Source organism: Equus quagga, chromosome 8 (genome assembly GCF_021613505.1).
Source record: "Equus quagga isolate Etosha38 chromosome 8, UCLA_HA_Equagga_1.0, whole genome shotgun sequence".
Lineage (NCBI taxonomy): Eukaryota > Metazoa > Chordata > Mammalia > Perissodactyla > Equidae > Equus > Equus quagga.
The window spans coordinates 129,524,068-129,540,689 of NC_060274.1; the positions used below are offsets into that span (position 1 = coordinate 129,524,068).

Sequence of the window (16,622 nt, forward strand, 5' to 3'; positions counted from 1 at the left end):
AAAAAAAAAAGACATCACCTTTGCCCATGAAGAGTTCAGTTTTTTGAGGGAGATAAACACCTACTATGAGCTCTGTATATGACTGTTTTCTAGAGTCAGTAGCTAATTCCAACCATGACTAATCAATCCAGCTTAAAGTAAGCAGAGGTGTAGGAAGGCATAATTCTAGAAGAAAGAAGGAAAAGAGGATCAGAGGCTACTTGTCCTTTTATCTAGAACAATGGTCTCAACCAGGGATGGTTTTGTCCCCCAAGGAAGACTTGGAATGTCTGGAGATTTTTCTGATTATCAAGACTTGGGGGAGGGTACTAATGGCATCTAGCATGTAGAGTCCAGAGATGCTACCAAAAATTGTGCCAGGCACAGGAGAGCCCCCACAACAAAGAATTATTCAGGCAAAAATGTCCATAGTGCCAAATTTGGGAAACCCTGATTATTCGATTTCTAAACTGAACAAGGAGTGCTGACTGGTAAGAGAGGGAACACACTACCTGGAATGTCCATGTGTGTGAGCACCCACCCCAATTCCAGGTCAGGCACAAGAGGACCCGCCACCTTCAAGGGCCCTCCTTCAGTGGGTCCCCTTCTCCCGGGGTGCTTAATCCAGGTAAACACACATTACAGTCAGTACCAAACACACTGTAAAAGGGAAAAGCAATTACAATTCTGTCTCTGAGGGGCTCTCGCTGCTCTGCTTTGAAGACAGCGGAACAAAGCATTGTCACATCTTTGTGCTTTTATATATTTTTTTGCACTGTTTCATTTTCTCTGCCAGCTAAGATTCAAAATTAGTCCCTTGGCTTTGCAATGCCTCTAAGTGACCCAGAGCTCTGCATTTAATATGGGGCTGCCTCTGTCCTCATGTTACTGTGAAGGGTTAATTGCAAACCAGACTTCCTGATTTCTCTATGGTAGTAGGTGTCAAAGTTTCTAAATACGGTTCTACTGCCAACTAGCTGTGTTACCTAGGGAAACACAACCCTTCTTCTCTGTTTTTTCATCCACTGAGTTTTATTCAAAGGTACTGAAAGCCTCACATATGTCAGACACTGATGTGGGAACTGCCACGCGCGAGAGAGAGGACTCATCCTTGCCAGAAGATGATGAGGCCACTCCTAAAGATTGGAAATGAAAAGACGAAGCTGAGTTTATTGCTCACTAGAGTGTAAGAGAACTATGGTCCTTGGGCACAATCTCTCTGAGCAGAGCAGAACGCTGATCAGAGAGGGCGTTTTTTCAAGTGCAGAGTTCAGGGATAGGTGGACTCTCCGGGGTGTAAGTGGGTTGTCATCACCGGTATGTGTGAGCAGCTTTGTTGATTGGTTGCTACACCGATGGGAGTTCATTAGAATGAGTCTACCCTGGTTGCCTGACTTGCAGAAGTGAGGGACTGACACTGACAGGTTGGTTTGCAAAAGCCAGTCCACTGAGATGAATTGTCCTTGATTGACAGAGTAAGTTTCAGGCTGGTTCTAGGTTACAGACACTCAGCTTGCCCCCGGTTTGTGGGAACACTGAGCTCTCAGTCCTCCGCTCTTAGTCCTCATTCAGCCAAAGCTTCAAGAGAGACCCTCAAGGATTGTCCAGATCTTTGCCACTGCTGTTGGTTCTCCTTGAAGATGAAATTTCACCTGTCAATGTCTGATATTCAGAGTGCACTTTGATCAACATGATTTTGAATCATTTGTCAGGACGATACTGTGCAGAAGAATTTAAAGCTCTGGGCAACAGACATCGAACAACTCTGAGACAAAGTACAACCAGAAGTATTACAAGAAGAGATTGGAAGATCTCCCCAGTTATGACTCAAGATTTTCCAGTCCTGATCAAGAAAGCGGGTCCCAAAGTTTCACTGTGTCTATCTGAGATAGCAAGGTTGCCTTTTCTTTTAGCTTAAAAGCAGATTGTTTTGCCTTACCTATAGTGTTAGTCCAGGTGCAGCAAGGAGTGTAAGCTATGGGGTAGCCACCTCCCTGATTGGCCGAAAGAAAATCTGAGGTGATTCTGTTAGTCAGGACTACTTGGGTTACCACGTTTAAACTGGTTTGTTGTGCCCCCAGTGCACAGGCTGTATAATTTACTGTGTCACTCAAGCTAGGCATTCTTTACTATGTCAACCATTTTTAAAAAAATGAAAATCTTAAGTTGTCTAATTCCTGTGGATGCGATAACTGTTCTGAGGAATCTTTCTTGAAAGCATTTTATCCTTTTGGACTCTTTGTAAGGAGATATTTAGTCCTTGGGATGTCCTAACTAGCAGCCCTACTGAACAACCAACCTTGGTTCTGGATTGACATTAAAAAGCCTGACTTCAGCACAGGGTAAAGAACCCAGGAGCTGTACAAGAGATGTGATCAACTTTAAAGAAGTTGTAGGTGTGTCGTCTGCGAAGATTGTCAAGAAGCTCCCTTCTTCATGCGGTCATCTGCTTGTTCTTGGGTTAGCATTCAACATCCATGCTTCTGCTTCTGGACATTCTCTGAAGGACCTCAGTTTAGGATTATTTCACGTGGCGTCAAGGCACCGAGTAATTCACATTTGTTTTTCAGTTTTAAACAATACCTGAGGAAGGTGTTTCTATAGCAAGTTACATAAGTGAATTACTTGGAAACGTATCAATTATTAGTTTATATACCTTCTCTTCTATTTTGTCAATTTTGTATGCCCTAGAAAGGACCACGGTTCAGTCATTGAATGATTTGGCTTCTGTGAAGAAATCGGACTTTATGAGAGGGACTGGACTATTTATTGCATATGTTGCAAATCAAATCTTGTATTGTCCTCTTTGTTTTTAATATAATACTCATCAACAAACAATAGTAAGTTGGAATTTGGTACTAGGGTATCAATTTCTGTTTGATGCAGAGACACTTCTTCAATTTCAGAAAGACAATCATGAGATTTTCCTTCATTGGCTAAGGAATATACAGTCCTGGATCAGGAGTGTTAAACCAGTGGGTAGTAAGAAGAGAAGGAGAAAGTGACAATGAATTATAATTAATCAACTAGTAGGAAAACGTTGGGTGGTTTTGGTTAGCAAAGAAGATTTACCATGAATGGTAACATAAGATTTAAAGGCTTAATATTAGCTCTGAAGATGTGTTGACTAATTTAATTGATGTCTGTAATTTCTCTGAAGCAAGGAAGTAAAGCCTTGATGCCTGAATTAAGAGGCGGGCTTCAATAGGCAATAGTTCTGTGATAGGTGCCGTGTTTTCTATTTAATCCACCTAGAGCACAGCCCAGAATTTTTATATTTGTACAAAAAAGGCAGGTTCATGACAACAGAGGAAAAATCAATCTGAACTCTTAGACATTATACTCCAATTAATCTGTCCATCTGTGGTATCTTCTGTCCATGAGGACTCTAGGACCACTGCTATTTCTTTAGTAATGTCTTGAATCATACACAGTATAGGTATTTTTCTGCATAGTCAGCTACAATCTGATCATGTATAAGGGCTGCAGTGTATTTCATCTGGAAGCAGATGCTATGTATTAAATTTGTAGGTATGTTACAGAAACTAAAGAAGTATTCTTCTGATAATGACCCTGCAAAATGAGTTACAAGTTGTCACAGAGGGTTGTTAAAGATTTTCACTGCTCGAATTTTTCTAATAAAGTTTACTTTCCCTCAAGCCTTTTAAAATTTACTATATAGCCACAGACTTGTCTTTCATGATCTTCTTTCAACATCTGGTATAACCAATCATTTTTTTTGAAGAAGTCCTCTTCTCTGTTTTTATTTTTTTTTAACTTGTTAAAAGTCAATTTGCTTGTTTCCTTTCCAGACAACTTTACAATTTTAGGCTGAAGGATCTGTTGTTCTATAAGGATGGGGATAATGGTAGTTGTAGTGACACCTATATAAATAAGAAAGCTGTATTGTTGTACATCTGTCATTATAGACAATTCCCCTTGGAAGTTCAGAAGGATAGGAAATGGTTGGGTGATAGTATGTCCCTTGGAGTGACCTCATTGGACAGATTTTAGATAGTTGCCATTTTGAGTTGACGTTGATTCTTTCAAGGATTCTTCTGCTGGCAATATTTGCAGGGGTCCTTACCTAGGCCCCCCAATCTTTGAGAACAGAGGTCCTTTGGGATGTTTTACCTAGAGAGCCGTATCTTGTATTGATTTCTAGTTTATTTGCTTTCTAAGGACACTTCTGGAAATGTCTAGCCCCGTAACGGATATTTTCCAAATTGGCAACTTCACATTTCAATTTATTTTTTCTTATTGAATTCCCTAGTTCGGGTTTGAGCCCATTTACAGGAAGACAGGACAAGACTCTATCCTTCTGCTGTTGAGTTTACACCAGAATACTGCTTCAAAGTTTTCTGAAGTCTATTTTCTGTCTTTTGTTTGGTTTACAATTTTGAATCTATTCAATCTTCTCTTTAAGCAAAAGCTTCTGAAATGGGCTTATGTAATGCATTCTATATTTTTATATTTTAAATTTTCACAGTTGCGTTATATAACTTTTTTAATCCTTCCACTTTTAAGCATTTTTCCCCATCTGAGGGAGATTTCAATGAATTTAGCTGTCTGCTACAGATCTGCAGCCCAGGACAAGAAGAGTTTTGTTCAATACTCGAACAAAGTTCTAAATTCTGTAACCACTTTTTGCCCTTCTCCCTAAAGTTTAGGAAAATTCTTGATTATGGCCTTTAGCTTAGCTCTAGACCGGGGTTTAAATGAAGTTCTATAGATTTGCCTTCTTGTCTGGTAATTTTACAATGTGATTTTATGTACACTAAGACACTATCGGTTACAAATGCTGGGGTAACAGAATACAGAGAGCGAGAAGAGCCCAGGGGAGCTGCTCGGAGCTCACACTGTTGTTGAGACTGAGGCACCATGCTGCAGGTTGAAGGGCAGCTGGAGTTAGGGGCCCAGCGAAGGCAGCTGTGATCCAAGCATCCTGGGATAGGTCTTCAAGGTGATGTCAGTGGACGCTCCAGAACTGTCCAAGGACGATACAAACACCACACAGCATCTGAAATAAAAAAGTCAAAGCCAAATTTACTGCTCGTTACAGTAAGAGAAAGCTGTACTTGTCAGACACCTTCTCCATGAGCAAAGGAGAATGCTGATCATCTATGAGGACTGGGGACAGTGTGGAGTTCAGGGCCCGGAGGACATTCAGAGCAGCTGCGAGCTGACAGCTTTCATAAAGTGGGCTTACTTGGTGAGACTGTTGTTGGTTGATTGGTGCTCAGAGGTGTGTTTATTGGGGCGGGTCCTACCAACTGGCTGACTTTCAGAAGTGAGGGCTGACGCCAGTTGGTTGGTTTGCAAGTGTATATCCACAGAGCTGCATTGTCCTTGATCAACTGAAGAGATGTAAACAAGTCACAAGGCTCCCGTTACCATAGCTACAGAAGAATCAGTCTTTTCCTAAGTTTGTGGAAACGCTTTTATTGTTCTCCTCGTGGAGCCCTCCCTTAATGTATAAGACCATTTCTAGGTTGAAAATCCTGTTTCATCCATCCATCTCCCCTTCTGACAATAGCCTGGTCTAACCTGCGAATCACCTGAAACCACTTTTCCAAAGTAAGCGTCTTCATCCTTTAATTTCTGTACCCACAACTGATGGTAATCTATCGATTATCTGTGATATTAACAGGGAGGTGGAGCAGAATAGTTAGAGGAAATAAAAGAACATGCCAGATTTATGATTAACTAGGAAATAGTTATTTAGCACAAATAAGAATGAGAAGTCTAACACACAGGTACATGTTCCCCAAAGAACTCCTTTATGGGGAGAGAGAATGCTAACTGGTCACTTAGAAAATGTTTATATGTGACACTTAAATGGTGAGGCGTGTGCTGTAAATGATCCAGCATTACAAAGATTATTAGGAAAAGTCTAATTTGGCTTGGATGGTCACTTTTTTTTGCCCTACTACCTCTCTTCCTGTGAATCTATTAATAAGCATGTTGCGTAATTGACGGAGTGGTTAATAGAGTGTTTTCTCCAGACTTGATTAAGTGCTTTATTGCCGTCATTGATTAGTGGACAGCAAAGAGCTAAGGAGTCTATAAGCCAGCCACAGGGGAAGCAGCCACATCTACCTTTTAAAGACATCAGCACCTGGAAACTCGCCAAAAACAAAGACCCCGTCTCAACTGGAGCCACTGTTGCCCCAGAGGAACCACTTTAAATCAGTGACGCTCTTCCTTCTGTCAAGCGAGTTGGTGTTGAATGCTGCACCAAACGACGGCCCAGTAGAATGATCAACATTTCACATCAAGATCCTGGAAGAATGTGCTTTTCTGAAAAACACGGAGTTCCACGACTAACCTATAAGAAATTCCTGACTCAAAGCAAACCGTAAAAAGAAAGTATTCAGAAAAAATGTATTTAATTTGAATTCAAGGTAGAATCCTAAGGGGTGGAAGAAGACCTGGTGGAGCATTAAAAGAATTGTTAAAAAAATGAATTTAGAATCTTTGCTGGAAAGGGGCCCCATGAATGTGGGCTCCCCAACTGCCACACTAAGAGCTCAGTGAATATAACGCCTGTGCGCGCACATTTAGCTGAAACACGCTCCTGACACGAGAGAAATCATCCTCAGGATCTATAAATAAAACTGGGAACTCTTTAAGAGTACGCTTTACTCAACGTTCGAACTATCGTTCAGCAGAGAGTTCTTTCAGATGCAGTGGATGCGTGCTATATTTGGGTATAGCTCATCCTTCATAAGAAGCCAGGTAAACTACACTGGAAGAATCCAACATTTTATAGTACAACTGCCAAGTGCCCATACAAGCAGGCCTTCTCTCAGGGCACTAAACATTCCTTTACAGGGACCACGATTCCCTGTATATAAAGGGAGCCCTTATAATGCTTGGGCTCCCTCTCCTAAGACCAATTTTTATAGAAATATTCAAATCCTACAGTTAAATGTGGGTCACACACCTGGATAACAAAACAACCATGGTGATCGTGTGTCTCTGAGATGAATGATGAGTTACTGTGCTCCATTCTGGTATGGCAACCCCTTTGGATATAGGTCAGGACTGGATCTGAGTGTACGGCAGAGTCCCAAAGAAGGCAGATATTCTCAGCATCAGTCATTAGGAAAGAAGATGGCTACCCAGAATGGAAACCTTGTAACTTTTCCCACTATGCAATAGAAAACTCCTACAAACAAATAGAATGTGCAGCATTGGTGGGGGAGGTATATCTCATCCTATAGAAGACTGGCCTTACACTGGTAGTCCCATTGTGAGGCTCATTGTGTCTTGCAACTGGAATTTGAGTATATAAAGCACCTAGCATGGGCTTCTGGAATCCATCTGAAAAGGCTATTGACCACAAGGAGGGCAGACAAGGAGTGAGGATAGGAGAGATTGGCTGGTTCCCAAAGATAAGCATATCTCAAAAGCCAGAATATCTAGGTGTCTGTTGCTGTATTTATTTCTACTGTTATCCCAGTGACTTTGGTAAAGTCTAGTTTCAATGCTTCACCTTTCCAGCTTTGCTGGAGAGAATTAAGGGGTGGTCGCAAGGGAGTCACAACCCCGAGGGGCCAGTGTTACCAGTGAAAAAGTGCTGAGAGGAAGGAGAAGTTCTAGGAGATTTAAGAGTCAGGACCAAATTTTCCCTTCCATTGCCGTCTTTGGAAAATGGGAGAAAAAGCTTTTCCTGATGCCTTTTTGGGATTGAGTTTTATTAAGGAAATTGGTAGGTTTTCCTGTTTTCTTTATGCTGAAAAATGAAGCTAAATGTTGTGTTTGTATTTCTATAAACGAGTTCCCTGCAATGCATCCCCAGATGTGCACTCCTGAAATAAGAAAGGTAACTGTGGCTCCATCTGGGGTAAGACTGGGGTACCGAAGGACAGGCTGTCCCTTCTCATTTTATGTATGTTTTTAAGGGTTGCAGTATTATGGACTATTTCTTTCCATGTTTATAATCTTCTTTTTAATTGTACAATACTTGGTGTTTCACTGTTTCTCAAATAAATGACAGGAAGGCTCTCATACAAATTTGATAATTCTTACATCAACTAACATTCCCTTAATGGTAGTGTTCCTATTTACATTCAGTTACTCCGTATGATAGATAAGTCAATTCCTTTTGCCTCCAATTTATAGAAGTAGCCACGACCTGGTTAAGCGGGTTAGGTTAACAAGAGAGACCTTCTGACCTAGTCCATCGCCGGAAAGCTTGTGTTCTGCTTGAGAGCGAGCTGTGTGATTCTCCTTTTCCAAAGCACTGGGGTCACAGGAGGCTAGAGTTGGGAAGAATAATATTTAATGTCAAAGTAGGCTCACCCGCCAGCGAACGAGTGAATGACCCAGAAACTGTCCTGAATTTTGAGTGGATCCATTAATTTGCTAACTTAGTAAATATGTCCACTGTGATTTCTTCAGATTTAGGCTGCCTCATCGTCAGACACTCCTCAGTTCACATCCCCAAAGATCTAAAAAAGGACTGGAATGGAGGGAAGAGCTTCCTTTCCCAGGAATTCCACTTCCTTAGAGAAGGGACCTGAAACTGGAGAGCCTGATTCTGTGGGAACCTGCCCCCCGGTCGACTTGGGAGCTCCCAAGTAAAGAGACCCTAAGAGTCTGGAGTCTCTGTTTTCCATAAATGTGGGGGAGGGGAAGAACACAGAATAAACCCAGAAAGAGATAAACATGTTGGTGAGTGAACTGTCCCAAACAGTAAAATATGTTCTGGAAGCACAGCAGTGGGAACCTTACACGAGAAGAAAATTTCTAGAAAATTCTAACATTTTGGAGGGGATTCACATGAACGTGGGAAGTTATAAAGATTTCGGAAAATCGAGTCCTAAGTATAAGGGGTTTGGTAAGGATTTAGCACACTTTCGATTGCTGGTGCCTCTTTGTCACTCAGCTGTATATACTGGGTGACCTGCTTATTTCTGTTGTTCCCTGTTGAACAGACAGCAATGGGGAACCCAGCTTCATCATGTGTATTATGGAGGCTCCCGTTTTCCTTCCATTTCTAAGATGTAAGCAGACGCCCAGCTCCGTCACCACGTTTTCATAGCCGAGGGCGAACCCCACAGGCTGCCATATTCTCCCACCCGACAAACGAGGACTTTCTCTGAAGCAGATGTGTGGGACCCAGGCGTCAGGGGTTAGGTTCAGCCCACTGTACCTGGCAGGCATAAAGAGGTGGCTCTTCATGAAGCTTCTGCTCTTCTTTTCCAGGTGAAGGCCTCTGATCAGCAGCCCGAGATGGTGTTCACCGTCCGCCACGCCACTGTCACCTTCCAGACCGAAGGGGACTCATGGAGGGAACAGAAGGAGCAGAAAGCTGCCCTAATGGTGGGCATCCTCATTGGGGTGTTTGTGCTCTGCTGGATTCCCTTCTTCACCACGGAGCTCATCAGCCCCCTCTTCTCCTGCGACATCCCCGCCATCTGGAAGAGCATTTTCCTCTGGCTAGGCTACTCCAACTCCTTCTTCAACCCCCTGATCTACACAGCTTTCAACAAGAACTACAACAGCGCCTTCAAGAACTTCTTTTCTAGGCAACACTGAGCATAAGGCCCGGGATAAGAAGGAGTTATTCCCATAACTCAGTGAAATTTCCAGTTTAATCTGTTCCCCGTCCCCACCCAGCAGCCACGTGGGAGAGACAAACCCTTAAAGCTATCCAGGGTCTTCTGCAGAACTAACCAGCCTCACTTCCTCCTCCTAGGCAGGAATGGGAGTCTCCACGGGCAGTTTTGGTGACCTCATTTATCTACTATTCCTCACTCTACACCTAAAAGCCACGGACTTTGCCTACAAAGTGCTCTTTCCTCTCCAAAACCCACTCCAGCATGGTTATCGTCCTTGTCCCAGAGAAGTCAACGAGGCAGATGAGAGGGTGGAGATGACCAATATGGGCAGGTTGAGAATGGATAGGAAAGAATGAACAAGAAGTCATAATGGAACATCTGGGCCTGGGAAACCATCATTCCGGGTTTTCTAGAATAGTCCACATTCAAATATTTCATTCTATGGTCCTGGTAAGTACACCCTGATACTTATTGTGTAAGTCCCAAAATTTGGCCACAAAATATTGTCTCCAAACATATTAAAGTACAAAACTAAGTTTGCAAAACCAGTAAATATTGGCTTTACGGTTTTATTTATGGCTAACACACACACACACACACACACAAAACTACGGAGGGGGCAAATGTTCCCATTGGCAAGTTTATTCTGAAATGCAACCCATCAGCTTGGAAAAAGGAACTAAAAGTCCCGTCAAATGTCTCCTTCCCTTTTGAAGCAACTGTTCACAAACAATAGAAAAATCTGCTAGTTTCACGGAATCTGTCAAGCTTGCTTATTTGCTATGAGTTTCGTTCGTATGAAATTTATTCAAATGTTGCTGCACCAGGAACTTTGTCCTTGGATCCTGAGATGGGAGGAAAATAATTATCGTGAAGTTCTTGACTTCTTAAAGATAGTTTCATAACCAAGGACTATGAAGGCACATTCACCAAACACGTGCACTTTAAGGGGATCGTTGGCTAATTTGCTGATTGCTACTTTTGTACAGGTATGTGAACGCCTGCTATGAGGCCAACGCTCATGACTAATGAGAATGGCAGAAATACGGTAAACCGTGGCCTCAGTCCTCTGCAAGTTGACACCTTTATATAATTGGCGAGGCAAGACGGTTAAGTGATGGTGCAGCCTTTACATGATCATGTAACACCCAGGCCATCACACAAACTTTCAAAAGATCTCGGGTAATAAAACTGCCTGTGGTCGGCTATATCCCTGATTCTTTGAGTGCACAAATTAAAAAGTTATGCATTATAATAATCTTTGAATTATTATAATACATGTAATGTACCTGTATTATATTGTATATAATAAATTATATCAATTAAGATGTCAAACATAGGAGAATTGCATTCGAGTTCTTGGTTTGAAGTTTAGTCTCATATTTACTGCAAAGATGGTCTTCATTCAAAGCACGTGCACAGCTCGTGGTACTGGGACCACGGTGCTGAAGGCAGACGTCTCACCCAGGCACTGCAGCGAATTCATGGAGGAATTTATTTGGAAACGTCCTTAGATTTTTCTTCTTTCTGTGTATATCACTTGAAGTGCCAAACCCACAAATATTTTAAAATACAGACTGTTCACTTCCTCAAGTTACCTCCCATACTATTACTTGGAACCAAAGAGACCGCCCAGTGCTGCTGTATCTCGTGTTGTACCAAGGAAGGTGCTTCTAGAACCTCGTGAAGCACCTCTGGCAGAGAAGGAGACACTCGGACATGGGGATCTGGAGGTATGACATCAGAATCAAGGGTAAAGTTCTTAAACGTCCACTCTATTGGAAAGTCCATGTGCAAACTTTCGTTCTACTCCAAAATTTCAGTGTTTGTCTTATTATTAAAAAAAAATTTATTTCCTCTAAACTTTTCAGTAAAGTGAAGTTTTTGGAAGATGTGCCACATCTGTCTAGCGGCTTCAAATGCTCCTTGACTCCCCCTGGATGCTGTACACCTTGTGGAGAAAGATGTTATTATAATTCTAATTTCAATCTCCTACTGAGGTTATTAGTAATATTTTCATAAGATGAATGAATCCCTTTACTCTCTTTATTCAATATGTATTTAGTGCTTCCCAGATGTCACTTAAAATATGCATCATATAAAATACACTCTACATATGCTACTTACAGCAAGAAACACTGTCTACAAGAAGGAAGAAGTGGCAATTAATGGATTATTTTGCTTCCACTTCAATACCCAAATTGTTTATGACTAGGTAAGAAATATTACAAGATCCAAATGTCGATTGAACTTGGGTTTCTAGTGTGCAATTCAAATGTCTGTGAAACGCTTTTGTTTACTTTTGTCTGCTAGCACTTTATCAGGTAAGCAATTAACATGAATCATAAACAGAAAGTAACTGCTCAAAGCATCAGCCCCTATTCCTCGTGCCATGTTGTCATAACCACCTTTGTTAGACGGAGTGCTTAGAGAAGGCAGGAGGATTCCTAGCAAATCCTCTATATAGGGCAAACTTTCCTATGCCCTTTATTTCAGCTCCAGTAGAACATGTTAATAAAATGACTCCGCCTACTGTGCTGATAAAGGGAAGATACCTGAGGTCAACTCCTATTCCACTAACGCATCAGTCACACCACTTTCGGCAAAGTGCGCTGTGCTACCCTTCCCTTCCCATCTTCTGTGAAATGAGGGGCTTGCGATTCTCTCCGATGCCTCATAATAAGCTTCTCTAGATGATCCCTCTGCGAACACGCTGCTGGTGGAAGGATGGTGCTCTGCTTGCGAGGCTGGAACTGAGGCTGCAGACTGCATTCTGCTTTACCAGCTCCTTCCTGTCTGTCAGGCTCTGCCCTGGGGGCGCCTAGAGAGGAGACACAAGTCAGTATGAGGCCTTTTCCCCTCTCCACCCGTCACACGGCAAGAAGGCTCCTGACCACAGCTGCTGAGACCCAAAATCCACCTAATTTCTAGACTTCACACTCCACACACTTACTTAGTCATATTTTGTGCACAGAGGTGGTGCCTCTGGCCACACACTGGATGTTTCTGGGAACAGGAATGAAGAGTGTCAGGTCTCTCACCCCTAGACGGGCAGAACTTAGAGTGGTGGCGTTCAATACAAGTCACTTCAGTCTTGTAGTCTCTATCTTCTCTGCTGGAAACTGAAGTTGGGGGGTGTTATGGGCTGAATTGCGTCTCCCCAGAATTCACGTGTTGAAGTTCTAACACCTAGTGGCTCAGAATATGACTGCTTGGGGCATAGGGCCTTCAAAAGGTGATAAAGTGAGGTCATAAGGGTGGGCCCTGATCCAAGCTGACTGGTGTCCTTATAGGAAGAGGAGGTGAGCACACAGACACACACAGAGAGACGACCATGTGAGGACACAGGGCGAAGACAGCCATCCACACCCCAAGGAGAGAGGCCTCAGAAGGACCCAACCCTGCTAACACCTTGATCTCAGACTTCCAGCCTCCAGGACTGGGAGACGATAAACTCCTTTTGTTTAAACTGCCTGTCTGTGGTGCTTTGTTAAGGCAGCCCGAGCACACTAACACAGGAATTTATCCCACCGGCGAGGGTGGCAGGTCAGATGCCACAAGCTGCCTTCCCGACATGCTACAAGCCGGAGTTTCAGTGCGAGCGGAAGGAAAGGCGGTCTGCTCCACAAAGGCAGACAACTGAGAGCCTACTGTCAGCACGAGACAGGCTACCTGCCGCCCACAGCAGGTGCGCCTTGGTCCTGAACAGGCGCATTATTCGGGGGACAGAGGTCCTGGCCCCGGATTGGAGAAGGTGGGCTGGAGGGGGTGGGGGCAGAGGAGTGAGAGGGGCCGTCTCTCACCTGGCTTTTCTCCTCCTTCTCCCTGCTCCTCGAGGTGGGGGGTTTCCCCCTGGACACACAGTTCTTCGCACAGCCAGACTACAGGGCAGGCAGGACAGATAACAGACAACATGGACAGCTGCCCCCGCTGATCTGGCATCAGCAAGAACCACTCCATTAACAAATACATTCCTTTATTATTTTACAACAAAAGCGGCTGTCTTTTGGTGTCACCAAATATGGTCTTTTAGAATCTTTTTGACAATGTACAGTTTGCCCTATGAGCTTAAATTTCTTCCTCTATTTTAGGAGCAACCCAATGTTCTGATAAGGTCAAAGGGAGGAGGGATCTTGGGAAATAACTCAGCCGTGCAGGGTGACGTTGCACAAGTGCAGCTGGAGAACGAGCCCGTCAGTTAACTCACAGCCGCCTGTGAGGGGCCGAAAGTACCAGCCCAGCTGCTCTAGCCCTTTAGCTGTGGTTTTAAATAAGGCCAACAGGTGAACAGGAGAGATAAGTGGGCCAGTGGGTTCTTAGTGTCGCTAAAAATATGGTGAAAAACAGGAATTTAGAGATGATTCTGTGTGTGTGTGTGTGTGTGTGTGTGATTTACAGAAAATGTACATGGCTGCAAAATTTACCAGCCAGCTAGAGGGCTCCAGGCTGTGTGAGTCTAAAACCAACCAAGAAGCAGAAGATGCAGCAGCTCTCTGTACAGCAGCAGCTTCAGCACCTGCAGGCTGGTCTCTAATTCTGCTCACTAATGCGTCCCTCTCTCTCTCTCTCCTGGATTTTCCTATGCTCCTCCGCTTGGCTGTTCATCCCTTCAAGCGCCGGCCGATGTTTTACCCGCAGAAGCTTTAGATCTGTTATAATACCTGGTGGGTATTGCAGTATTGTTTATCGTCACGGCTTCCCTAATCTTGTTAAATGCTATTTTCCAGCTGAACTTTACGATCAACTTGTCTGGCTCCAGATAAAACATTGTTGGCCTTTTTATTTGGATTGTGTTAAATGCCTAAATTAACTTAAAGACAGTCGTCTTTATGATGCTGAGTCATCCTATCCAAGAACAAGGGATGTCTTTTATTAGATTTTAATATATTCATTCCTTACCACTCCTTAACCCAGCCCGCCTTGTCTCCCACCTCTGCAAAATGAGTCAGGTACCGAAACCTTCGGGCAGGCTCTGCACGTGGATTTTGACCTCTGGACCGAGCATTCCGTCTACAGTGCTGTACAAATCCTCCGATGAGCATTTCCCTCCTGGACGGATCTTCTTAATTAACACAGGTTTTCACCCCCTGCCTTAAATCTGTCCTAGCAGAAGCAGAGGAATAAACCCAGAATCTAAAACTGAACGAACCTGAAGCCATCTTCGCTTTATTTAGTGCCCGAGAGACGATGGGGTCCCTGGTCCTGGGCGGCAAAGTAGGAATTAAAAATCAAGCAGAGTTTTCTTTTCTACAACTAGCACTTTCCTGATTAATTTGGTGTCCTTGTGACTTCGTCTTAGTGCTTTAAGGAGTATCATGCAAATGCCAGTCAGCCCAGCTTTCCCAGGGTGACCACAGTGTAAGACAGACGCCTGGCTCTCAAAGGGCTTCTTGCCCCAAACACCCACTGTAGAAACTGCTAGCTTTGCCCTAAAAGATATAGACACAAATTCTATTGGGTGAATGAAATATCTTTTCCCGTCTAGGAATATGTAGCTAACCCTTCTTTAGTTTGAGGGCCAATGCATCAGTCCCCTTAGAAAAGAGTGTTCAGACGGTAAAGGCACCCACTTTAGTCAGTCTATTCTTGCTTATCAGTAGCATGAAAATAAACCATGTTCTTCACTTCCACTTCCGTGATTTCCTGTGACCTGGATGTAGTTACAACCGAGGAAAGTTTGTTGCTCACGAAGTTGGGAGACAGGATCTCGTGAGCCCCAGGTTATTAAATGACATTGATTACACTTTAACACAGTTGGAGGAATTTTTAGATCAGTTTAGAAACAGAACATACTGATGAAAATACTGTGATTTTCACGCTTTAATATAAGTCAGGCAACTGCTCTCAGTGCTCAGGTTAAAGGCTGTCCTAAATCTAATAAATACTCCCATTGTCCCTTGTTTTGCCGAAACAGTCCCTCGTTGAGGGTCACATGAACACACTGGAGCCACTCAGAGCTCAGAAACATTTTCACTCCCGTGACCTGATTCACGCTGACCCCCTCATCGTGTGACTTTTTGTCTTTAACCGTCAGAGCTGATGCACCTGAAGCCACACTCAGTCCAGTCTGTTCATTGCAAGAGGGTAGGTGTCTGAGAAAAACCGTGCTAAAGGTGCTGAAGGGGAAGATGATTTCCAAAGGGACAAGCTGTTAGGAATCACGGTTTTACTTTTCAGTAGACAGAAGGGAAGTTCTACCTCGGGGATCGTGAGTCGCTGCGAGGATTGGTGTTAATAACATTAGAAATTCTCAAAGCGTTTCTAAACTTCCCGTTCAGCGCCGTGAATCTCAGCTGGCTTTCACACTTGTTATAGTTATTTCTAGAGATCTTCCGGCGGGCAGGCAGGCTTGCAGAGGCAACGGGAGCTGAGCCCAGGGAGCTGCGTGTGCTTGCGTCTGCTCCCTGCTGGCCTTTCTCTGCGCATGTTCCTCTACTTGACTACAGACGAACGCCCTCCAGGCGAGAGCTGGTCAGGAAAAGGCTCCCGAACTCCCTCCTGGGAACTGGACAAGCGAAGAATTCCTAGTTTCGTTAGTCCTCCCATCCTTGACGTTGTAAGGTGGTCAAGTCTCTCATTTCTATAAACCCAGTGACCTTCAGGCTCTGCCGAACCTTTAACTCGCCTTTCTGGAGTCTTGGCTAACATCTTTTTATCCCCTTACATTCTGATAATCCTTGCTTTTTTTTTACTGCAGTGTTATGCAGCCACACCCTCAGTATGGGGGGGCGGGGGTGACTTTCCAAAACACTTGGAGGGCTTGTGAATCCTGAGCGCTGATTACTAAGTGGTAAATCCCTTTGAGGCAGAACTCGCCTCACTTCAGGTCTGAGCATTCAGTAACCGTCAGCGCTGACCAACCTGAGCAGCTGGTGCTAGTGAGCATCTTCAGTCAGACCCAGCGGCTGCACCACCAATCTCTCTAAGAGTGAGACTGCTCCCTCCGAAAGCTTGCTCTCTGTTGTAGCTCACTTTTAACGGGGGCCTCTGAAGATGCCCTCCATCCAGTCTGTGACGAGGCAGTGCCTCTGCTGGTGGCAGGTATTTCCATACTTAGTACTTGCAAAGGGAACC

General features: G+C 43.7%; 1 protein-coding gene across 1 annotated transcript in view; it reads left to right on the forward strand.

The window, feature by feature from the left end:
* Window positions 1-9,525, forward strand: part of HTR5A (5-hydroxytryptamine receptor 5A) — an 11,693-nt gene extending 2,168 nt beyond the window's left edge. The window contains exon 2 of the mRNA XM_046669128.1: window positions 9,193-9,525. Coding sequence (XP_046525084.1) covers window positions 9,193-9,525 — 333 coding nt within the window. The remainder of the gene's footprint in view (window positions 1-9,192) is intronic.
* The last annotated feature ends 7,097 nt before the right edge of the window (window positions 9,526-16,622 follow it).